General features: G+C 39.8%; 1 protein-coding gene across 3 annotated transcripts in view; it reads left to right on the top strand.

Annotated features, from left to right (window-relative positions):
• The window catches only part of REEP1 (receptor accessory protein 1), a 57,439-nt gene that overhangs the window by 14,190 nt on the left and 17,879 nt on the right, over window positions 1-25,370 (top strand). For 2 of the 3 annotated variants that reach the window (XM_089532245.1, XM_089532246.1), the window contains exons 2-5: window positions 14,377-14,449; window positions 16,927-17,003; window positions 19,535-19,655; window positions 20,816-20,929. In XM_089532245.1, coding sequence (XP_089388371.1) covers window positions 14,377-14,449; window positions 16,927-17,003; window positions 19,535-19,655; window positions 20,816-20,929 — 385 coding nt within the window. Of the gene's footprint in view, window positions 1-14,376; window positions 14,450-16,926; window positions 17,004-19,534; window positions 19,656-20,815; window positions 20,930-23,292; window positions 23,344-25,370 lie in introns of all 3 variants that reach the window. The other variant, XM_089532247.1, reaches the window with a different exon arrangement.

Genomic DNA, 25,370 nt, shown 5'->3' with positions numbered 1-25,370 from the left:
ATTCAAGCCAAAGGGATGCAGCATTCCCTGGCAGAAGGCAGACTGTGCCTTAAGTAGAGCAGGTCTGCTTAAATTAGAAAGATATTTCCCTTTGAACCTTGAACCTCTAGCTGTCTGTGCTGTCAGTTAAGTGTCTGAGAAGCTTAAGATTACTAGAACTTGTTGTCACTAAAGAAGAGGCAAGGCAATTTCTTTACTGAAGTGTAAAAATACAAAAAGAATTGAGATTTGCATGGAACAAATGCTTCTGAATACATAAATGCACATTTTGTTTCTTATTCTTGGGACTCCTCTAAACTTTCTCTGGGAGTTTTTATTGCAGCTTACATTTTATTGTGACTTGCAAGTACAGAATAATTGTCACATATTCATATGCAGTGAGACAGACGCATCAGCACATCAGAATATCCTGAGAAAAATGATTAAGTGCCACGAGAATTTTTGTTTAGACTTTTCTTGTGAAACAATCATTGATGAAACAAACATGTCCCAGGCTCTGTATTTTTGCACAAAAAAGTGCACTTTGCATGAAATAGTTTGTTTTCTGTTCAGTGTTATTTTGTGTGCAAAACCGAAGTGTTTGCATTTTGCACACACACACACACACACACACACACACACACACAGTGCTGAAATGCAGATTATCAGTGCAAAATGTACAAAAACTCTCATAGGACCCAAACAGACTAGGCCAAAATAAAGCTGCTTCGGGTCGCTTTGGAAGTATGCTGTTTAAATGACACACACATATTAAGAGGTCAGAAGCTGCATCAAAGTTGCACTCCAGTCCTTTGGTATAGCTTCCGGACTCTTAGGACACATGCATCATTTAAACAGCATACCTCCAAAGTGACCCGAAGCAGCTTTATTTTGGCCTGTCTGTTCGGGCCCATAGTCTGGCCCATCTGTCCAAATATTTATCAGGACTAAATAGCAGAGGTCTACTCTTTGTCAGCATAGTGCTGTGCCATGTTTATATACTTGCTGCTAGCAGACCTGGGAAGTAACTTTTCTTTATAACAAGTTGCTAGTTGTGAGTGTTGTTGTTTTTTGTTGTTGTTTTGCTGGAACAGTGTTGTTTTTTAATTTTTATTTTTTGCATGTCAGAGCCTTCATTCACTACTTTTCAGTTTAAACAATGTGGGTTTCCACCTGTTATGTCTTACTGGGTATGTTCTGACTCCATCTGAGCAATGGGAGGTGTGAGGAAGGGGCATTTGAGTGTCTGCCTACTCCCCCCCCCCCTTTGTGGGTTGCAGCTAAGAAGAGCAGAGGCAGACAGCAATAGAAAAAAGTGGAGAAGGCATGGGTGAGGGGAAAGACACACTGAAAACACAAACTGCTCTAAAGACTCAAGTTAACTGGTGATTAAATAAAAATACTTTGGAAAGGTTCATCGGGCTTTACTGCTTTCCTCCATTCTGCTAAGATGAGGGACACTGCTGCTGCCACCAAAAAGACAGAGTCAGTATGAGCACATGGGGAGTGGGATGGGGTGAGTGGGAGAGGGTTGCCTTGTGGAGCTGGCTGCTCATCAGCACATGGTGTACACTCTGCTCCTCTGGGTTGTTGTGAGCCAGAATTTAGCAGAATTTAGTTTCTCTGCATACTTGAGGTCAGCTCAGGCATGAGGTTAAGAGCAGGTGGTTGAGGGAGAAGGAAACAGGGCACTGGGTTGAATGCAGGAGTGTCTGCTTCTGCACACATGCCCTAAAACATTCTCAAGGGGTTTTTTGTAGCCTGTGTTAAACCAATGTGGCCGTTCTATCCCATCTCATTTCCATTGTTAGGGAATTGGATCCAAGGCATATGAGTAGTTAAAAATGCTAGGGAAGGATAACTGCACTTTCCTCCGCATTTCCAAGGTGCATCATCTGAATTGGTCGCTTGTGTGACTCAGAGAGCATTTTCCTATTTCTTTTTCCAAGGCAAAATACTCATGTGATGTCGAAATACCAACAATAATAGTAACTCGTCCATAACAAGCAAGTCCACAAATTACCTTTCTAGACTACAGTAATAGTAACTGTCTGCTTTATCACACTAGCAGGCAAACAGGATTTAAACGAGAGTTAAACTAGAGAAAACCAGGAAATGCCAGAAGTTTATCACACGACGTTTGCTGGTTTTCTCTAGTTTAACTCTCATTTAAATCCCGTTTGCCCGCAAGTGTGATAAAGCAGAATGGCCTGTTGCAGATCAGAGAAAGTGATAAAGTAATTAGTTGTTTTTTAAAGTAGCATTTCAAGCTCTAGCTGTTAATGAGAAAAGACTTTTAGCTACACTTGTCCAAGTGGATAACTGAAAGCTGGTAGACACATTAGTAATGACACTCATGGTTGGATCCCAGCAGGTAGAAAAAGCCAGTCTACACCTCCCGCAGCATGCAGGAATTTCTGCTTCACACTATTCAGATATCCTTAGACAAGAGGGTGGAGGTATGTGCATATGGGGTTTTGCAGCCACAACAATAAACAGGAACACACCACATGTGCAACAACATGGAGAAAGTGGGATTCCCATTTCAGAAACTTTAAAAAGAAAGGACGAGAAAGAATTTCTGCACTTTAGAAGACAAGCTGCATTTTTGATACACCAGCAAATGCAGCTTTTGCTGTGTAATGCTGTGCAATTTTATATTAAGTGTTACTGTTAATAGGACACAGGGACTGCTGGCAGTGGTACGACTTGGCTGTGGCTGTTGCTAACAGTTGTGAGCAGCACATGCCCTTCAGAACATAAGCTGGAAGGATGAAAATATTTCAGCAGCATTTCTGCTTGTTTAATGAGAAATTTCTAGGCATGATATCTCTGTGCTGGTTTTGTGGAAACATAATTGCTCGCCAGAAAATGTATGAAGAATGTATTACAGCAACAATGATATTATCTTAGGAGGCTCTTAGAGGCTTAAGTACCAGGAGGTTCCACCATGGCAACCAAAAAAGCAAAGCTCAAGTGCATTGTGATGTCTTTAGAAAATCTGAAAAAATACATTTTTTAAATTTTAAAATGAGTATATCAGGTCCCAGAAGTATGTATGCATGGCACAGAATTAACTGTAAACTAAGCAATCCAGGCTGAAAATCTTCTTACAGCTCCTTTATTTGGATTGTAGTGTTACCCACCTTTTCTTTCTTTCTTTTCTTTTCTTTTCTTTCTTATTAATTACATTTCCGGATCTACTGGCTGGTCCTTCTTCACAAGACTGCAGGGTAGTAGTTTTGCTGCTTTCTTACTTGGCACGAGTTGAAGAATGTTGTATATTCTATGTTGTATATTGCTGAAGATTCCATGACACAATTGGAATGAAGAAGGTGTCTTTATGTTTGTGAGTCTGCATTTGTGTGAATGCTGTATTGTATGTGAAGGAAGACAGCATGAGGTTTTAAGGTCATCAGTCATGTGAAAGGCAGGACAATAAAACCACTGGGTTCTTGAATCGAATCTTAGGCTATGAAGTGGCCTGAACCATTTGTCACCATCCAGGCTGATTGTGAACCATATCTTAGTATTTTCAGTTCCAAGCTGTGTGTGTATTAAGGAGACATACCTCTTTTGACTGACAGTCAAGGCTGGAAACTACTGTACATTGAAAGGGTTTGGGTATTTAAGAGGGGGAAGAAAAGAAATTGAAATGGTTTGGGAACCAATTTGTAGTGTTCATGTTTACCATTTGTGTATTAATTAATTTCGATCCCCTGCTGCTCCCTCTGTGTGTATGTTCACTCTATGTTCTCCTGTAATGTGATCTCATTTCAAAATCCAATGCAGTATGTATGCAGTAAATATAAATAATATAAGTATAGATATAAGTATATATAAATATAAATATATATAATATAAGTATAAATATAAGTATAAATGCAGTAGCTGGGAAGGGCCTGCATGTTCATTGCTATGTGTTTATTTGCTATGTTCCTATGGAAGTGGACCTGGAATTCGTATGTCAACTCTGACCCCGGCACAAAACTGACATAGAGTGCATGTGTGTGTAAAAGAGAGAGTGAGAGAAGGACTCCTTTATTTGCTCAACTGAAGTGCTTTTACTTGTTCCTTAAAAAGAGTGTCTTACAAAGATAACTAATGAGACAGTCCCAGCCCTCAGGCTTATCATCTAAAAGGTACAAAAGTGAACCTGATGTCAGACTGGACAGATGGAAAGGACTAGATGGGTGTGACTAGTTGCTAGGAAGACAGGAGGGAATGTCATGGAGGGGGAGTTATGATAGTTGGGGTGGGCATTTGAAAGAGGCAGGGATGGGAAGAGTGGGGTGAGAGAAAAATCTCTCCAGGACTACAGTGGGCCTTTGGTATCCACTGGGGTTTGGTTCCTAGATACCAAAATCTATGGATGCTCAAGTCCCATTAAATACAATGGGTTAGTAAAATGGTGCCCCTTAAATAAAATGGTAAAATCAATTTTACTTTATGAAATTTAAAAGTTTAAAATTAAAGTTGAATCCATGGATAAAGAATCTGTGGATATGGTGGGCCAATTGTATATTTAAAGTGTGTGCCCCCAAGCCACCTTTTGACTTATGGCAAGCCCAGGAATTTTATTGGGTTTCCTAGGAAAGGAATACACAGAGTTGGAAGACCCCACGGATATGGAGGGCTGACTTTACATGCACTATTTCTTCATTTTAACATTCATATAACTCGGGCTAATTTGTGGAGTGAGTGGACTCACCTGAAAATTTAGGGGGTAGCCCCCTGTTTTGTTCACAAGCAGCTACTGTTTTGAACAACCAAGTAGAACAGAAACAATTGAAGGAGAAGAGAAGCCAAGAGGTGTTGATTTCTCAGCAGACCTGATAGATGGCCTGGTCCCTGCATCTCTTTTCTGACTCACTTCAACCCGATAAGAATGCCTACTGCCAGGTAATAGTTGTTGGTGGAAAGAATCTGATGGACCTGGCTTTTTATCATTGCCAATGGTCATCCCTTCCCTATTCTTTCCCACAGTGCAACCCTATGATAGTGGAATTTAATGGAATCAAAATGCCTTCCCTCCTGTAGTGCCAACGCACTTGTGTCAATCATAAGCATGACAGAGAGCATGGCTCTTTTAAGGTATCATATAGGCATCAGTACTATTCCTGGCTGAATTTCCTGTCCAGTGTCTTCAGAATTGCTCAATCTCAGCAACATCTCTATCTTTCTGGTTCTGTATTGGTACTTTTCAGAATCTAATACTTGGCTTGTCAATCCTGGATTATGCTGCCTGCCACTGAACTTTGGACCTTTGTTACCTCTGGAGTTTGACCTGGTAACAGTCTTGACTATCACACTGGCTTCTTTAGCTTAGTATCAGGGACATAGCTAGGATTTTAGGAAGGGGGGGGGGGTCCAGACTAAGTGCCACCATTATAATGGGGCTTGGGTGCAGCGGCGCAGCAGCACACATCATTCATTTTCCTAATGGAGGGGGGCGGACCCCAAGAACCCCCCCCCCCTTGGCTACGTTCCTGTTGGTATGTTTCTGACCTAGATTGCACTGCTAAGCCCATGCCCCCTCAGATTGACAGTCAATGGGAAGGGCTGGAAAGAGATAGCAGTATTCAATCCTACTGTAGGTGATGATATTGGGAGGAAAAATTGCTTGGGAGAAAGATTAAGTAGTCCTTGCCAGACTGAGGCCCAAAACAGACTGGCCAAATAGAATGGCTTCTGGCCATTTCAGGGGCATGGCGTTTAGATGACACATGCCCCTGACATGTCCGGAAGCTTCTCCAATGCTGCCTAAAGCAGCCTGAAGCTGCTGGCAAAAGGAGCAGATTTAATTCACTCTTGGGACCACAGCAGTGGCCCACTTTGGGAGTGGGCCATCCGGTCACTACAGTCCTAGCCTGGTCAGGGCTTTAGCAGCCTCTGGCCGCTCTTTTTGGCCATCTGATCCTTTGCTCAGGCTTCCAGGTATCAATGCCTGCTTTTCAATTAAAAAAAAGCCAGAAAGCTATACATGAATATGCAACATGCAATATGACCATGATAGTTTATTTCTAGATCAGCAATTATTTATCTGAAGTATACCTCAGTTAACAAAGCCTCTGGGGGAAAAAACCCTTATTTTTGACAAAGTCTTCTAAAATCCATACAATCACATTCCTAAGCTCAACTGTTCTCCATTGCTCTACTTAGGTCTTGTATATTCAGGCCTGTGATCTCCCTGAATCTGTCTATCTGGCATGCAGTCTTTCTTTCTGCTGCCTAGCATTATTAGCTTTTCATGAGTCATGCCTTCTCATGATATGGCTAAATTATGATAACCTCAGTTTAATCATCTTGGCTTCCAGGGAGAGTTCATGTTCAAGGACCAATTTCTTTGTCTTTTTGGCTGTCCCCGGTATTCTCAGCGCTCTTCTCCAGCACCGCATCTCAAATGAGTTGATTTTCTTTTTAACCACTTTCTTCACTGTCCAGCTCTCACATCCATACATGGTGCCAGGGAATACCTTGGCTTGGATGATTCTAACTTTAATGCTCAGTTGTATATCCTTGCTCTTTAATATCTTGTCTAGTTCTTCCATCACTGCCCTTCCCATTCCTAGTCTTTTCTTATTTCCTGACAGCATCCAAGGTATGAGAAACTATTTCAGTTTCCTCATTGTCTAGGTTGAATTTATGTAGCTCCTCTGTGATCATTATTTTTGTTTTCTTTATGTTCAGCTGCAAGTCTGCCTTTGCACTTCTTTCTTGACCTTCCTCAGTAATTGTTCCAAGTCCATGATGTTTTCTGTTAGTAAAACGGTGTCACATGCATATCTTAGATTGTTGATGTTCCTTCCTCCTATCTTCACTGCTCCCTCTTTTAAGTCTAAGCCTGCTCTTTGTATGATGTTGTCTGCTTATAAGTTGAACAAGTAGGGTGATAGAAAGCAGCCTTGCTTGATCCCTTGCTAATTGGGAACCATTCTCTTTACTCCATATTCTGTTCTAACAGTGGCCTCTTGTCCTGAGTATAGATTTCTCATCAGAACAATCAAAAGTAGTGGGACTCCCAAGTCTTTGGTATAGCCTTAAGAACAAATAATAAGAAATAATTAAGAAAGAATGATCCTTAGGATGATACTATTATTATTAAGAGTGACAGCAAGGAAAAGGGCCCAGCTAGATTCAAAAGCCTAGTGATGTAGATTACAGAGGTCACAAACCCAGGCCTTGACACTAAGCTTTAACCCAAGAGCTGAAATCCACGGAGGGGCTGCAATCTCATATTTTCAGTCCAAGGAATATCTGCAGAAGAAAACAAAGATGCTAAGGACTACTACACTCCAAGGCACAGGGCTGCCCAAATGAGGCTCTCCATTTCTCAGGAAGGTAGAGGAGTTTAGGAGAGGGCAGTATTTTATGAGAAGTAGATAAGCAATCAATGGAATGTATATGTAGGACACTATCAAAACAAGTTGTATGATATCTGTGATCTGTCCAGGGTACTGAAGAGATTCAAGCATGAGAAAGCTCTGGTGAACGTAGTAAAGCTACACAATTGTCATTTCAAATTGTCAACAAATTTGTTGGAACAGTAGGGCTTTAAAAAGCATATGTAACAACATGTGAAGCTGAAGGCTTTCATGGCTGGCATCCATAGTTTTTTTGTACATTTTTCAGGCTATGGGGCCATGTCTCTGAAGATGCCAGCCACCACTGCTGGCAAAACATCAGGAATAAACTCTTCTAGAACACAGTCTCATAGCCTGAAAAACCCACCAAAAAACTATTTTAAAATAGGTCAAAACCCATTTATGATGCCACAGGATTTTTTCTTTTAAAAAAAGAATTTTCTGGAGGCCCTCTAGCTATTTTTGTTGCATTTTGAACAAGTTCCAGTTTGCCCATTCTTAATACTCTCCCATTATCATCAGACTAGATGTACACCACACTTTTCCCCCCTTGATTTTTGATAAGTGTGTAGAAGAAGAATGAAACAGGACTTTTGTATTTTGTACAATGTATACATTTTTGGAGAACCAGCATGGCGCAGTGGTTTCAGTACAGGACTTTGACTCTGAAGAACAGAGTCTGAATGCTTGCCCAGCCATGTAAAACCATTGGGTGATCATTGGACAAATCACGTTCTCGCAGCCCCAGAGGAAGGCAAAGGCAAACCCTCTCTGAACAAATATTGCCCAGAAAACCTGATGATAGGTTTACCTTAGGGATGCAGTACATCAGAAATGACTCAAAGCAAACTACAACAATGCATTTCTGATCTATCTCAGGTAACCTATTTGATCTCATACTTCAAGGTTTTTCTGGGGTGAGAAAGAGAATCTCAATTTTAAATACATAAAATAAAGGGAAAGTACACTGGGCGTTCCAGTCATGGGAACCCATAGTTTGACCCTTCGAAGCATACATAAACAAAATAGAGAGCACTCTTTCTGCTTCTCCAATTGGAAATAGGCCAAGGCCTTGCCATGTATAGCCACGTTCTGCAAGCCCTGTAAATTCATCTGCCTCAGTGATGCCAAGTTAGTTTCTGTTGTTAGGATAAACGAAGGAGGCAAATGTCAAATGCTGAAGTGTGGTTTGCAGGAAACAAGGAACATGAGATAGCAAGCAGGGAAAAAATCAACTGGAAAAAAGTGTGGTTGAATTGTAAATAAAATCCTAGAGATTGAGAGATTGCATGTAAGAGTCACTCTGGTAGAAAGAAGGTCAAACTTTTTAGAAGCGTTATTTGCTGCTTTGGGGGAATACAGTTCAACTGTCAACTTAAAGCATCTTGGATATTTCATTATTAGATACTGCTCATGCTGTGACACAAAGGTTCTCTGTATCTTTGCTTGGGTCAATAACACTCAAAACTCCCTATATATTTTTATATTGTATTAAATAATTAGCACCCAAAGGGCCCACATATTTTTATTTTATATTTGTATATTTGTTCAGAATGATGACCACTCCCAAGTTTGTTTTGGCAACAATTAATAACAGTTTGATCCCCAGCTTTACAAACAACCAGGCATTTAAAGGGTGAGAGGGGAAAATGTCACCCCATATTGATTCTATGGTGGGCTTAGTTAAAAGTCCATATTGTGGTAATACTATTCTTAGCCCAACCAAAAAGGCAGAACATTCTTTGTGCAAATAAATTATTATCACAATATAATCTTCAGAGTTTGTCTAATGGTCAGCATGGCTTGGGTTTTAATGAATAAGCAATTTTGGGGCATGCACTTTGAAGGCAAATGGATGTGGATGGGGCAATGACTTTTCTTCATGTTTGTCTTTTTCACATCCAAACTGCAGGGTAGAAGGAGGGTTGATCCTTCTCTCTTTTATATCAATGCATTCTTATACTTGGTTCACTTTTTTTCTACAACTTGACTACCTTTCTTTTTTGGAGCTAGAAGAGAAACGTGCCTAAAGTGATATAGAGTTGGGAAGTAATGCCTATACTGAGGTGCCTTAGAACTCCATGCAGCTCCCCATGACTGTTTTTGCTGCCCTCAGACTCCCCAGCTTGCCCTTTTCTGGCCCAAAGAAAAGAGTGATTGCTTCTCCTGGATGTCTCAATTCACCTTTTTTGAAAAATAATTTTATTTATTTATTTTCTCCATAATATTTTAACACATTTTCTATTACAGATTTGTTTAAATCGTTATATTACCATATTTCCCCCCGTTCCTAAAACTTCTTCAATACATAGATTGACACATCTATTTTTAAAGCTTATTTTTGTTCACATTCTTCTTCCATCTTTATGACAATAACACACAACAACATGTCTTATTTATACACATCATCTCCATTCGCCTTAAGAGTTCATACTCTTAACTATCTTATAGCATTTACCATCTTACACTATAATGTGAGTGTTTAACACATCTGTCATGGTATCAAAACTTATCAGAGTTGTCAATTCTTTTTTCCCTTCCAATACTAACTTTTAGTTCTAATCCATCTATTGAGAGAGAATGTGGTGTAATGGTTCAGCTGTTGGAATGGGACTTGATAGAACTAGATTTAAGTCCTTACCGAGCCAGATGGCCTTGATCCAATCCTAGTCTGATCTATGTCATAGGGTTATTGTGGGGGGAAATGAGGAAGAGGAGAGCCACTTACATTGCCTTGCATTCACTGGAGGAAGGTTGATATATCATGTAACAAGAAAATGCATAAATTTATAAATTCATAGAAATAACCTTCATGAAGGATTAAAATTAAGAATAAAAGAGAAAATGAAGAAGACAGAAAAGAAGGTTTCAGCAGCCCCAGATCTCTTTCCCAGTACACACATTTAATGGCTCCACAGTGTGCAAAGAGGCAGTAAGAAAGTGAGGAAGAAGGACCCAAAGCTGTTCTTCACTTTCAGGCATCTTTTGGGCTCTCTTTGGATTGGCTCAGTCCTTTCTTTAACTGCATGTCTACCAAACTTTTACTCAAGGAATATTGGAAACAGCAGGTAGGAGAGTTTTCACTCCTACTGTTTGCTTCCTTCTCATCACGCATATGCTATACATACTGCAACATGTGAAGTGAGTTTATAGAGTATTTGTATGAAATGGCTGCTGCTTGCAAAATCTGCATTGTGTTTTGTGTTTTGCTTAGCTGTGGTGCAATAAAGTATTTTGGATCCATCCATCCAGTCATTAGTAGTCTGCTGATTTTATATATATATATATATATATATATATATATATATATATATATTCTCATTCATTCATTCATACATACATATATATTGTGTGCCTGTGGTGCTATCAAATGTTCAGTTCAAAACACAAGTGAAGCCTGACAAACAGCAGTATTCTTTCCATGTACTATTCTGAATTTGGCAAACTACATCCTAACATTTAAACATTTACATATTGACCAAGCACTTCAAACTCTGATTAGTGGAAGTACCTTATCTATATTCAGAGCAAGTTCAGTTGTACGCAAGCTGTTTTATATTTTGATTATTTGTGCAATGTGCTCATTTTAGGCAGTGTCTTTGCTCTGTAGTTCTCGACACTCACGTTCTCCTTTGTGTTCACAATATGAGGCCAGACAGCCACAGTATTGTGTCAGGCACGCTTTAATCTCAATAATGGGCTTTCTGGCAAAGGTTTTTAAACTGCTTTGGATGTACTGTAATTGGCTGCAGAGTTAGTCTAAAGAATCTTCTGTTCCATCACGACTGTTTTAAGGAGGGAATGGGAGGAAGAATGGTGGGTTGCCTTTGCTGTTTGTGCTTTCTCTTGTATTCACTAGGATTGTTTTCTACCTGCTTTATCACTGCATAGATGTACCTCATTGGTGTGTTTCCTGCTTTATTGTTTATAGTACCTGTTTGATTGTTGGCAAGGTTAAATTTGGCATAGGTAGCAAAACAAGATACAGGAGGATTCAGAATGGGAAGGAGTCACCTGCTTCTTCCCTGTCATATCCCCCAACAATGCTTTATGAATCTCCTCCAGTAGAGTTGTATTGATGATGGGAATACTTTGGTGTAACATTACATGTTTGCTGTCACTTTGGCAGTGCCTGGCATTGGTGTATCTCAGGGATTGAATGTGAGGGCTGTCTGGCTGCAGCATCTGACACCTAATTGATTGTCAGGGTTGATTCGGTTGATCTGGCTGCTAAGGTGGATGCTCCCTTTCTCTCTTGCTGCTCCATTTGTACTTGCAAGAGCAACTATATGTGCTCTTGTTAAAAATTATATTTTATAACTGGAATGTGTTGTTCATTGCTGTCAGGACAGCTTCAACTTGTGGTGAATGTGTGAACAAGAAACCTCAAAGACATGCTGTCATCAACAGCTCTGTTCAGACTCTACAAACCCTGGCTCCTTTTGATTCAAACCACTTGTAGTGTTGTCTCCCTCTTCTCCTACTGTCTTCCAATTTGTTGTTGTGTGTCTTCAAGTTGTTTCTGACTTACGACAACCCTAAGCCAATCCTATTACCGGGGTTTTTTTGGCAAGATTTTTTCAGAGGGCTTTGCCTTTGCCTTCATCTGAAGCTGAGAGAATGTGACATTGCCAAGGTTACCAAGTAGATTTCCATGGCTGAGTGGGGATTTGAACCCTGTTCTCTAGAGTCATAGTACAACAATCAAACCACTAATTACACTGGCTCTCTGTCTTCCACTTTATTAAGCAGTATAATCTTTTTCATTGAGTCATGTCATCTAATGATATACCCAAAGTACTATAGCCACATTTTTGGTTATTTTAGCTTTTAGGGAGTGTTTCGACTAGATTTGCTGAAAACACATTTATTAGTCATGTTGGCAGTTCTAAACTAAAACTTGGAAACATTATTGAAACACACTCATTCACTATCTCTCTATATACACACACATACATCACAACCCACTTTATCCTTTAATAAATTGTGCTGCTGCTACAATCAGTTCATAGTCCCACGCTCCACTACACACACACAGACACACCCGCATAAAACAGGACAATGGGATTCTGTATAACAACGTTTGGCAACACCATTGGGAGTGATGTTTTCCATATAAACAGAGTGATATATCCACTACAGGTTTTCATTTGAATGTTGAGAGAGCTATCCAAGGTGCTGAACCTGTTTGGGGCAAAGGTTCAATATTTTGGATCACTTCAATTATCATTATCATCATCATCATTATTATTATTATTATTATTATTATTATTTCTTACCCACCTGTCCGAGGCAGGAGACAACAACAACAATTAACAAACAGCATCATTTAAAACACACTTCAATTTATAAGGACAAATAAGATGCACACATATTAAAACAATCCATATCTAAAATTAATCATTTTAAATCATTTTAAATTAACAATTAAAAAATTAACAATTAAAAAATCATTTGGATAAGCCTGCTAGAAGAGACTGGTCTTTAATGCCCTTTTAAATTCAGACAATGTATGCAGCTGTTGAATCGCTTCCACAGTCTAGGAGCAGCTGAAGAAAAAGTCCCCTGGCTGACAGTTGCCAACTTAGTCCTGGCTTACTGGAGTAAATGCCCACCAGAGAACCTGAATGTATGAGACAGATAAGAATCTGAAGTAATACTTGGATTGGATTCACCACTCCCTTGACATGGAAACCACCCCAGTAGCACTTCTCCTGCCCTAATGTTATACACACACACACACACACTCAAAAAGAAAATAGATATAACAACTTGTACAACCTCTGAGAAAGAGCACTGGCTTGAATAATGCATTTGCCAGTATGACACCACAACAGGAAGATAGATAGATAGATAGATAGATAGATAGATAGATAGATATCAGTGTATTTTGACCATCCGAATGATTATTTAGAAGAAGGTCTCCAATTTCCCCTAATATAATGATGAGAAAAGACATCTTTAAAAAATAGTCTTGAGACTGATTTTCAACATGTTGTATTACTCTTTTTAATGTTTTTCTCTTATTAATTTATTATAAAATAAGATGGGTAAAGAAAATGAAAGATGTTGCATTAGTGACAGTTCAGATAAAATAATTTGCTTGGCAAGCTGTCAGAAACGTTGGCCTGTTACAGACCACCAAAATAAAGCTGCTTCGGGTCTCTTTGGAGGTATGCTGTTTAAATGATGGATGCATCCTAAGAATCCGGAAGCTGCACCAAAACTGCACTCCAGTGCTTAGGAATGGAGTGTGGCTTTGGCGCGACCTCCGGACTCTTAGGACCCATGCATCATTTAAATAGCATACCTCCAAAGAGACCAGAAGCAGCTTTATTTTGGCAGTCTGTAACAGGCCTTAGCTGGGCAGGATCTAGCAGCTGTGTTAGAACATCTTCTCCTTTTAATAGAAATGTAAATAAGAAATTCGGTTTGAATGCCTATGCCATGGCAGGATTCTAAAGGGATTAGAAAAGCCACATCTTCAAAAATTCCATCATCAGTATAATTATTATCAGTGATTTAATTCCTAGCATGTGTTGGGTTTTGGGACAGTGTATTTGGGGTAGTTTTAAGACTGCAATTTACAGGCTGGAGCCAAACTAACTTATAGACTTTTTGTTTTGTACAGTACTATATTTTATTGTGGTTTTTTTTTCCTGCAGTATCCTAAAAACTTGTGTTATGGGATAGCTCCAAATATGTAGTGAATCTATAAAATAAATAACTGAACGTGCATAGAATTTCATTTGTGTCACTTAAACTTTGTCTCTGTTTAAACCAATAGGGCATGTCAGTTATGACTTAATTTTTGCTGATTTTATTGTGGGGCTAAATGCAATTAATTTAGCCTGGATTCAGCTTTGTGCATTTTTGTTCCTTTCAATGAAAACAAGATTGGACATTTTGTGATTCAATACTCCCAAAAAATGCAAAGGGCGGGGCAGCTATGGGAATTATTTACTGCAGTAAAGGATATTTTTCTGTGACAGAAAATAAATTCTCTTTTCCTTTGTTTTTGTTTTTCTTCCAGACTCATATTTGGCACTCTTTACCCTGCGTATTACTCTTACAAGGCTGTAAAGTCAAAGGATATTAAAGAATATGTAAGTACTATTTTTGGGAGTATCCTAAGCTAGCAGCCATAGGATTATTAAAATAAACTGAGGCTTCTGTTTGCAAAATACCATCTAATAACTTTTACTGAGCAATTTGGAGAAAAGAACTCACATGATTCAAACTTTCAGGTGTTAAACTATGCATTTTTCTCCATGCCAAATAGTATAACATCTACATTGTGCCTTGAAACTAACTTTCTAAAGAGTAATTTTTGTATTAGCTAACCTACAGGTGATCCAAATACACATATGATACAAAATTTGTAAATGTCAAAGTAGTTTCCCCTACCATCTAGAAGGCTGGATGTTCTATTTCTTATATAAAGTCAATTTTTCCAAGTAGTGAAATAGCTAGATGATATGCATTTGACTAGTATATTTTCTCCCATTTCCTAAACTCCCTTTTTAGTTGATTTAATTTTATATCCCACAAAATAAATTATAATAAGGTGACAATGGTGACACTGAAAAATACATATGGTATAAGCGTTTCTTGATATTAGCATCACTGTTGAGCCCATTGGGTGGCATTAGACTTTGGGGGCAAACAGACTGGCAGCTTGCAGCAGCCACAGGCTACTCCAACCCCAATTGACCCCCAATTGGCTTGGGACCATGGTGACCAGATGCCACGGTCCCGAGCCTGGCTGCTGCCATGGTTCGCAGTGAAACACCAGGAAGAAATGCTTTCCCCCCATTCCTTTTGTGGCCAGCTTTGGGCCACATTAGCCAGCCTCAGCATGGCTTCTGGCCGATCTGGGGGCATGTGTCATCTGCACACCACACCCTCAGATTAGCTCAAAAGCAGCGCTTTTTGCCCATCTGTTTTGGGCCTTGATCAAGATCCAATCCAGTGTGTGCAGCCATTTTGTAATGATTTTCCAAAATATTCAGATGCATAAAATACTCCAGATCATGTCTGCAACAATTTCTTTCAGTCCTCTTGAACAAGGCAAAGTTAATAATTTGAGGTACCTATTAATGTAAAAATACTGTAAATAAATAATTGAGAACAGGGTATTTCTAGCTGTATGTCACTGACTATACATACCACAAATACTGTGAGGGTGGTATAGTCACCTCTTAACCTTCATCTGAAGCAGGAAGCAACCATTAATTGGCAAGATATTTAATTTTGTACAGTAGTTACTTTCTATTCAGGGTGACATTTTACATAATAACTTACGGACATAGTATGTCTTCTGAACCAGAGCTGATCCAAAAGTAATCCTGAATAATGACACAAAGTGGATATATAGGATGTCCCTGCAAACATGATGGTGATATTGACAAGGCAATGCCAGATGGAGACTGAACAGCCAAGCTGAAATTGATAACAGCTAAAAATTCTCAGTACTGTCCAGGAGGGGATCACACAACACAGAGACACATAAATAGAAGGTCTAATGTAATGTAAGGACATCTCCTTATAGCTTCTGCATCTTTCTATTACTGGAGAAGCATAGGTTAATTAGATTTATATGACACATTCTAACATATCAATGCGCAGAGAATATTCCGTACTCATGCAAAGGAAGTTTCAGATTTCATTTATGAATTTATAAGGCTAATTCCATGAAATTCAGTTAGACGCATAACCAATGTCGTGCCATGTCAGCATTTCTACATGATCTCTCTTTGAAATGTCAGTTATCTCTGGTTTATATTGCTGGTTTAATCCAAAGCAGTTTAGTGCTTAAATCCAGAATGTAAATGTTCCTCCAAAGAGGCTGGCTCTAGCCCTAAGGCAGGGGTGAAAATTATGCAGCCCTCCAAGTGTTGCTGAAATGCAACTTCCAGCAGCCCTAGCCATCATAGCCTGTATTGAAGAATGCTAGTTTCTTGAAGTTTCTGAAATATAAGGTTCACAATATGTAATGTAATGCTCACAATAGTTAAGGACCTCCTTCTGTCTCATCTACAGAAACATGAATATGGAGTTCTTACAACATACCTCCTACAGCTTTGTTGGGTTTTGTCAGTTGCTGTCTCCATATCCACCCATTCAAATCTTTTGTGGGGGTTGCTAGAGCAATTTCTTGGATTGCAGTAGGGGCCTTCCAATTTAAAAAAAATAAATAAAACAGCATGATTTGATTTGCTGACAGAATCCTGTGGTTTAAAGGGTAGTTTTTTTCTCTTCCTTTCTGTTAAATACACACACACATTGAGTTAGCATTCTAATGCAAAAGTACCATTGGAAGAGAAGAGAGCTTTGTTGTTCTGGTAAGTCTCAGAATTAAAAGAAACTCAGGGTGGAAATAAAGTGTTGTACCTGGTGCTGGGATTTGCCTGAAAATAATCCAGGAGAATAGAAACATCCTTTTGGCGTTTAAATCACCTCTAGTTTTGAAACCTACAGCAACAAACGCCACCAATTTCCTGATGAGTTTGCCCCATCTGGAGGAGTCCAACTGAGAGATGAATAAGGATTCGCTTATAACCAAGTTATGCTTTCTTTCTAGGTAAAATGGATGATGTACTGGATTATATTTGCACTCTTCACAACAGCAGAGACATTCACGGACATTTTTCTTTGCTGGTTAGTATGCAGTTGAGACTCTGTCTTCTTTTGTTCATCAATAAAACAGAAGCAGGGGAAAGTATATACAGTATTTAGGAGGAAAGCTCAGTAACATGAGGTGCATAGAATACTTATGGATACTGGGCATTTCCTGTGTTGGAAGTGCCTGATTTGGGTGTCACAGTGGGGTTGGAGGAGGAAATGCAATGTCAGCAGGATGGAAAATGCTGTGCTGGGAAAAACAGTTGCAAAGCATTTAATGTGAAGGGCTGTGGCTGTGGATGGAAATCTGTTAACCCAGCTGCTGTAATCTGTTTTCAGTACCAATACTTAGTGAAGTGTAGATTTTTAGAAAGAGCTACCAGGTATTCTGAAGACAAATTCAAAATGTTTTACCCCTACATGTGGATAGCATTATATCTGCTTCTGTCTGAGTCTGAGTCTAAACCCGAGGACAATACATGAATTGAAGAAAGAGTATGTGAGAGAATGGGAATGGAACAGAGAGGTTACTAAACATGCCTAGGTCACCACAGAAATGTTCTTTCTTTCCTATTGTAATAATGCATAGCTATGTTGCAGGAGAGGTCTCACAGTAAGATGGTCAAAAGCAGCTGTAGACCATCCCCAAGCAATGTCAGTCAGATTGCTGGCCTGTGTATTATATGTTAGAAAATATTATTGTTTTGGTTATTTGTGGTTAAATCAGTTTAGCAGCAACAAGCATGTACTCCACAGGTATTTGGTAGAAACAACTAGATCTCAACTTCAGGTAAATAAACAGGATAATTGGTAGGTAAAAAGAAACTTACTTTATTGCTACATCTAGATTCTACAAAAATAACTAATCTGTAGAGAAAACTATACTTGGTGGAAGAGTCCCTAGAGCTGACTCTTATGTATGTAAGTAAGAAGAAAAACATTGTTAGTAGCACAAACTGGTTTCTGCTTCCATGCTTGGTAGGAGCAGAGAGAGGAAGAGACTGAACAACGGGCAATAAAGTTTATTGACCCCCCAGAAAGGGAGGGGTTATGGGAAGTCACGTCTTCTAACAGACACACTGACCAAATGACCGATAAAGCTATGCATCAGTGTTCCTGTGTGGAAGACATCACCTCTTGTGCATACAAGAATTAGTACTAATACTCCAGCATTATGACATGCACTCCTCTTCCCCACCAATCTATTTTAGTGGCCCTTGGCCAGCAATCTAATACAGATTGGTCAGGAAGAGAACTGCTTCACCAATAAACCCACAACCATCCTGATTTGGGCTCAGAGCTGTGGCTGGACAGAGCTTAGTGTTCCTTCCACAGCCATCACTTGCTCACTTGTTGGCAGGTGAGTGGGTGTGAGTGAGCAGTGTGCTGGCGGTGACAATATGGGAAGTTGGAAAGGAGCCGAAAGAAACAAAAAGAAAGGGGGAAGGAAGGAAGAAGGTGAGTCCCGGCAACTGTTCAAATTGAGTAGATGTAAGCCTGTTGAGTGACCCAGAATCAAAGCTGTCCCCCTGTTATGGAACAGAAGACTTGCAGATGTGCATTGTAAAACCACTAAAAGATGAATCACGCTTGGACAGTGCCCCTTGAAAGGTGGGGTCCAAGCTTGTGCTGCCTTGTAATACAAGTGGCCCTAGGAAAAGCATACATGGGAATAATTATTTGAGAACTGTTTGAGATGAGAACAGCAGGTAAAATATAAAACTGTGGAAACAGTGGTAGAAGAGAATTCAAGAACAGGAATCTTTAAGAAGGAAGCAGATGAAAACATGTGCATCAGTAAAAGTGGCATAAGTTTCCTCTCTGTGTATCTTGTTTTCAATTATTAGCCCATACATATTAATGCCAGTTCTTTCTATCATTTTCTTTATGGGACAGAAAAAGGTGAATTTATTGGTGGAGTCAAGGAAATTGGTGGAGTATTTCTCCTAAATCTGAGCATTAAAACTGTTTTGAACTACAGGTCCCCCCCCCCTTAATCTAGGATGGAAATTTAGAACATGAATTGCAGGTGACACAGATCACGCACAAAAATTAGTAGTATATTGCATTGTTTTGAAAGATAGACCTAAAGAGGAAGATTAATAAAACTTAGAGGTCAAATTGCATCATATAAAAAATAAGGCACTGAATATTGGTGCCATCTAGAAGCACTATTAGTTCCTTAGCTTGTGCTGAGTGTTTGTGAAAGCTCTCAAGGAGCAGGATGGGAAAAACTGACCATGGGAACAAACAATCAACCCATTTCTGTGCATCCCCATATAGAAATAAACCATCACAGCATAAACAAAATTTAGGTCTTGGAAAAACAACTTTTTGAATTAAATTGCTCAGAATATCCTTCCATTGTGGTCACTGGCCATGCTGACTGAGGAACTGGGAGTTGTGGTCAAAAAAGCAACATTTCCAAGCTCTTTCCAAGGTGTGCCAAATTGCACTAAGTTATGCCTTCTTGCCCTAGCCCTTCTGCTTCCTCTTGATAATGGATGAGCAGGAAATACCTTTATACTGCTGTCAAAAGTAAATATATCTTTTTGCTTTTCCTGTAGGTTTCCATTTTATTATGAACTGAAAATAGCTTTTGTAGCTTGGTTGTTGTCTCCATACACAAAGGGCTCCAGCCTGCTTTATAGGAAATTCGTACATCCAACACTGTCTTCAAAAGAAAAGGTAATTGCAAGTGTTTCTTGCTACTTCAGCAAGGATTATTGAAAAGGTATAAACTGCACTTGTATGCATACTTGTTTTGGAATAAGCTCCATTGAACTTAGCAGGACTGTGCTTCAGGGTGTGGGTTACCAGTGTTAAAATTAGAGACAGTTTCTGTATGATTCCTAGTGGTTGTTTAGAAGAATGAATTTCATCAGGTATTGTTAACTGGTTGTGTGACAAACAACACTAGTTGAAACTCCCTCTTCTACATAGCACAACAGGAGCTCACTCCAGTTTTCATTCTGGCAACTCTATCTAGTGTAGATATGTACAAGATTGTGCTGTTTAACACAAATTACTTTATTTACTTTCATTTCATGATGTTCATGTTTTTCTTCAGCCTGTTCATTTGTTGTTTCTTTCTTTGTGTTCCATAACTAAGAGTTGCTGAGTGAATTTTTAAAACCCTGCTTCATATAAATATGAGTTCTAAAATATTGGGATGAGGTCAATGTAATTTGGGGAACTGGAGATGTCCAAAAGGGTATGCTAGGCCCTTTCCTTTGCTGAGGTGGCAGAGGTCTCCTTGTGAGGAAGCCTCTGCCACCATAGCAAAGCTGGGGGGACATAGTAGGAGGAAGACCCAATTGGGGTTACCCCTCTTCTGGGGTGTCACTCAGGGTGGGCTGCACCCCCATCCCCATTGATGCCCCTGCTTCTTATTAAGGAAAGAAGGACTGACTTTCAAGATAAGGCTCAATTGACTCCATAATTCTACAGTACACCCTTGCTATCCATGGGGGTTTGATGCCACCCATACCCCATGGATTGGGGGCAATGTGGCAGCTGAAATCCATATTAGTCAAGGGCGGCAAAGTGCGTGTGTCTGCTTTAGTACGGCCGCACGTATGCGCAGCCATTGACTAATATCAGGCAGGGTGATCTGCAAGAGCTTCAATCTGTGGATGGGTAGCCTGCCAATATGGTAGGTCTACTGTATTTCCAATAGCAGGGAGACAGGGCATCTGGAAGCTCACAAACAAGGTAGTAATGAAGATTGTCTCCACCTGTCCTCTGGCTAATCACAAGCAAAAAGAAGAGAACAGTTTAGTAACTGGAAATCTCCTTTTGAGAATTATTGTGTTTATTTTGGTTTTTGTTTTACCTTTTTGTGACAGGAAATAGATGACTGCCTAGTCCAAGCAAAGGATCGAAGCTACGATGCTTTGGTGCACTTTGGGAAGCGGGGTCTCAATGTTGCAGCCACAGCTGCTGTGATGGCAGCTTCTAAGGTAACCAGTACAACAATGCAGGATACGATGGTGACATTACACTAACACAATTGATTGTTGTTCATAACTAGTGGCAATCATGGCTCCATACGTAGTTGTTTGAATTCTTCCACCTTTCCTTTAAAAAGTCCTCTTGAGGGAAGCTTAAAGAGATGAAAGTGAACACTCTTACTATAAACACAGGCGGGTTACAGACCGCCCATTTGGGGCGGTCTGCACCCGTCCCTTTCCCTGGAGTATTGGGGCTTCAGCGGCTACACCGGCAGCCGCTGAGGCCCCGATCCGCCGCTTTTCAGGCTGCGGGGAAGCGGCAAAACGCTGCTTCCCCGCAGCCTGAAAAGGGGTGTCCCTGGGGCTTCAAGCCCCAAGGACACCCCGCGGCGGCGGGGAGAAGGAGAAAGGGGCCGCTTGGCCCCTTTCTCCTTTGGTCTGCTGGGCGCAGCTGTGTGAAGGCTGCGCCCAGTGGACCAAACCAGGAAGGAGCACCAAAACGGAGCTCCTTCCTGCTCCGCGGAAAGGGCGCACTAGGCGCCCTGGCGTGGAGCAAGGACATCACATCCACACCGCCCCGTATAGAGGCGGCGCGGTCGTTACATCCTCATGGCGGCGGCCGTGCAGAACGGCCGCCACCATTTTGTGCACGCGCAGCGCGCACTAGGGCTAGGGGGCTGCGGAAGCACCGCCCCTTCCTAACCCTAGTACGCGCTCTGCGCGTACTAAAGTGCCCGTCTGTAACGGGCCACAGTCTCCCAGTCATCCAGAAGTTTCAATCAATGCTCCCACTGGCTGCCTTTTTAAAGAAAGCTAGCAGTGGCCCAAAGCAGATGGGCCAAATAAAGCAGCATCTGGCCGCTTCAGGGGTGGGGGGTGCAGATGATGCACATCCCCAGAGCGGCCAGAAGCTGGTCTGAGGCTGCCTAAGACAGCCTTGGGCCGCCAGCAGAAAGAGCAGAGAAAGTCTGCTCTTTGCTGGTGGCCCATTTGGGACAGCAGTAGCGGGGTGCTTTCAGAGCAGACCAACTGGTCACCTCAGTGATGCACCAATTGGTGGTCAACCGGGGCTGGAGTGGCTAGAGGCTGCTCCAAGCTGCCAGTCTACTTCACCCCAGTATGAGTTCCCTTTGAAAACAAAATACAAGACATATGTTGAAAGTTAAAATCATTTTATGCCAACAATGACTATTCATTTATAAATATTTTATTGTATTTATTTACAGTGATTAAAATTACATTATAACAAATACACTGTAACAAAGAATAAAGAAATTGTAATAAACAATCAGTTTATGCGAATGAATTAATGTTCCAGTGTGATTCAAGAAATTAAAATCTCATCACCATATTCTGAACAAATGCAATAAATTTATTAAAGAAAATGAGGCCCTATACAGACAGGCCAAAATAAAACTGCTTCAGGTCACTTTGGAGGTATGGTGTTTCAATGATGCATGCGTCCTAAGAGTCTGGAAGCTGCACTAAAGCTGCACTCCAGTCCTTAGGACTGGACCGTGGCTTTGGTGCGGCTTCTGGACTCTTAGGACACACGTATCATTTAAATAGCATATCTCCAAAGTGACTCGAAGCAGCTTTATTTTGGCCTGTCTGTATCAGGCCTGAGTCTTTTGTTCTGTTGGTTAGTTGTTTTTTACACAGCTTGGGTACATTTTGTAGAAAACAAATACGTCTAGATACCTAACTAGAGAAAGCATTTGCTCATGGCCTACTAATTAGGTTAATTAGTTCTGTAGGCATTACTTACAACCTGAACACAAAGTGATATTGCATGTAGGACCTAAGAATTTATGATTAGATTTCTTATGGATTTATCATTTGATCCTTCATTGAGGTTCTCTGTACTTCATTTTTTAAATTATAAAATGGAATAATGCCTTGCTATAGCAAGGTTTGAAAATTACATCAAATAGTCCTTGAAAGTCTTTCCATCCTATGTGTGTAATGTCTTGTGTTGCACTGTTACTCCAGACCTACTAGTGGGCTATAGATATTTGGCTGTCATGTAAGCCACAAAAATATCATGTTGCTGCATGTGCAACATCTTTCCTGCATTGTGCTCTCAGTCTGTTTGAAATGAAATGCCCAGTTGCATTTAACACTAATTCCTTCAGCCACCTGGTCTAATTGTCATTTTATCCATACTTGCTGTAAAATGGGTGATGAACCTTTGGCCTTCCAGATGTTTTGGTTGATCATTCAGATCAGCATGAGTAATGCAAAGAGATTGTGGGAATTGTAGTGAAACACATCTGAAGGAACTAAATTCCTCGTCACTACTGTTGTAGAACCTCCTCGAAGCTGGTCTTTGTCATGTGTTGCCACAATGGGATTTCTTTTTCATCTGATAGATCACCCAGTTCCTTCATTTTCTCTTGTATTTGGACCTGAAGGAATGGCAGGTAACCCTGTGGATGTTTCTCTTAACCCCTAAACTAACTACTGTAATTTCAAAAAAGAGTAGCATGTTTCATAGTTTAGTATTTAGTACTAAAACAAGTACCTGCAGTTACCATTGGGACTAATCTATGGAATACTGATATTGGTTTGCTTTCTGTTCTGAGGCTTTTGTATATTCAGTTTCAAAGTCTATTCAGGTTTCACCATCAAAAATAAACATGGTTTAATGGAGGGTACCAGAGGACGAAACGTTGCCTTTTTTGGACTACAATTCCCATATAATATAATTAGCCAGCCACCATACTGGTGAAAGGATTCTCGTAGCTGTAGTCCCAAAAAATAGCCTTTTCAAACTCTGGTAACATTTGTATAAATATTAGCATATACTACTGAAAATGTTGCAGCGTATTGTCAATGACAGGGAAATGGAGTTTGGTGTTCAGTTAAGTGTGCTTTCCCCAGGCAGGAATTCCAGAGCGTTGACAGATCTCTCATTCAAACCAAATGAGGACTGCCTTAACAAAGTGACTTCAGTACTGCAAGATACTGCCCTTGGCAGTGGACTCAACAAGGAAGCCCTCCCTTCAGGAGCATTGATGTAGCATACTGTGTGCTTGATGTGTAGCATATTGAACAGAGCTTGGCATGTTATTTTTAAATACAGTGTTTTGCATGGGAGACTGCCAACGAATACCAGGTGTTGTAGGCTATATTTTAAAAGAAAGAACTGGCAAAATCACTTCAATATTCTTTGCCTAAGAAAACCCTAGGCCATGGTTTTCTTGCCTAGGGTAAGAAAATCATAAATCTAGAGGCGCATACACACACTCATACAGTATATGTGTACATTTGTGAATAATATTTAGGAGAAAATGACATAATATATCATTCTTCTTGTACTGAAACTGGTGTTTAAATATTCGGTAGATTTTATATTGTGTAAATGCTATTTATATTTATGACCATATTTATAGTTTGCTTTGTATGTATAAATATCCCTATCAATTTCAATATTTTTCCTTATTCATTCAAAATCAAATTGAATTTGAATCATGCAGATTAATTTCTTCAAATAAAATATATTGTATGTATGATCCAGAATTTTTACCATCAAGGAACTTAGATAGATAATGGCCCCATACAGACTGTCCTTAGGACTGGAGTGTGGCTTTGGCATGGCTTCCAGCTTCTTAGGATGCATGCATCATTTAAACAGCATACCTCCAAAGTGACCCAAAGCAGCTTTCTTTTGGCCTGTCTGTACAGGGCCAATGTTACAAATTAAGCTAAAGGTCAAGCTAAGATCTCCTTGTAAATACAGCCCTAGTCTTTTCTAATGTAGATATGGGGACAGGGGATATAAAATAAAGAACATGGATTATGCAGTAAGTATGTACATTTGTACATTTCAGAAAATTGTTTTAAAAGGTATGTCTAGGCAGTTTATGACTCAAAATAAATAGGAATCTCGTTGATGGTTGGAGATTTTATCATGTTTGGTGGGCATGTCCTATGGCAAGATGTTGGAGGGCAATCAGTAGTTAATGACAAAAGCATTAGGCTATAAACATCTATTAGATCCTGTATTCTGCTTTCTGAATGATGTAGATAGTATTGCACTTACAACAATGATCATATTTTGTAGTGGAATTTTTCCAATTTTTACAAACATTTACCTCTACAAAAGCAGTCCTTAGTTAAATTGAGGTGTTGCTCTTGCAGCTGAATTGAAACATTATGTTAAGATGTTGAAAACAGATAATATGAAATAAATGTATGCAAAATCAGAACTGTTTTTGTGGGAACAATATGTTCCACCTAAACTTAACATTGCTGCTGTTCATTATTTTAATGTTATCCAGGAGGGGATATGATAAATATAAGATGATTAATCTCTGAAGTTAGAATAACAGAAGAGGAAAAATGGGAACTGAAACATTTACTTTATTATGTTGCATGAGCTTAGCTTCTTATGATTCAACTGATGTGTGTGTTTTACTTTATTATAATGTGTATATTTACTTTATTT

This window comes from Sceloporus occidentalis, unplaced genomic scaffold (genome assembly GCF_023333645.1).
Source record: "Sceloporus occidentalis isolate IW3139 unplaced genomic scaffold, rSceOcc1.0.p SCAF_7, whole genome shotgun sequence".
Taxonomy (NCBI): Eukaryota; Metazoa; Chordata; class Lepidosauria; order Squamata; family Phrynosomatidae; genus Sceloporus; species Sceloporus occidentalis.
This window is presented reverse-complemented; position numbering and strand designations above follow the sequence as displayed.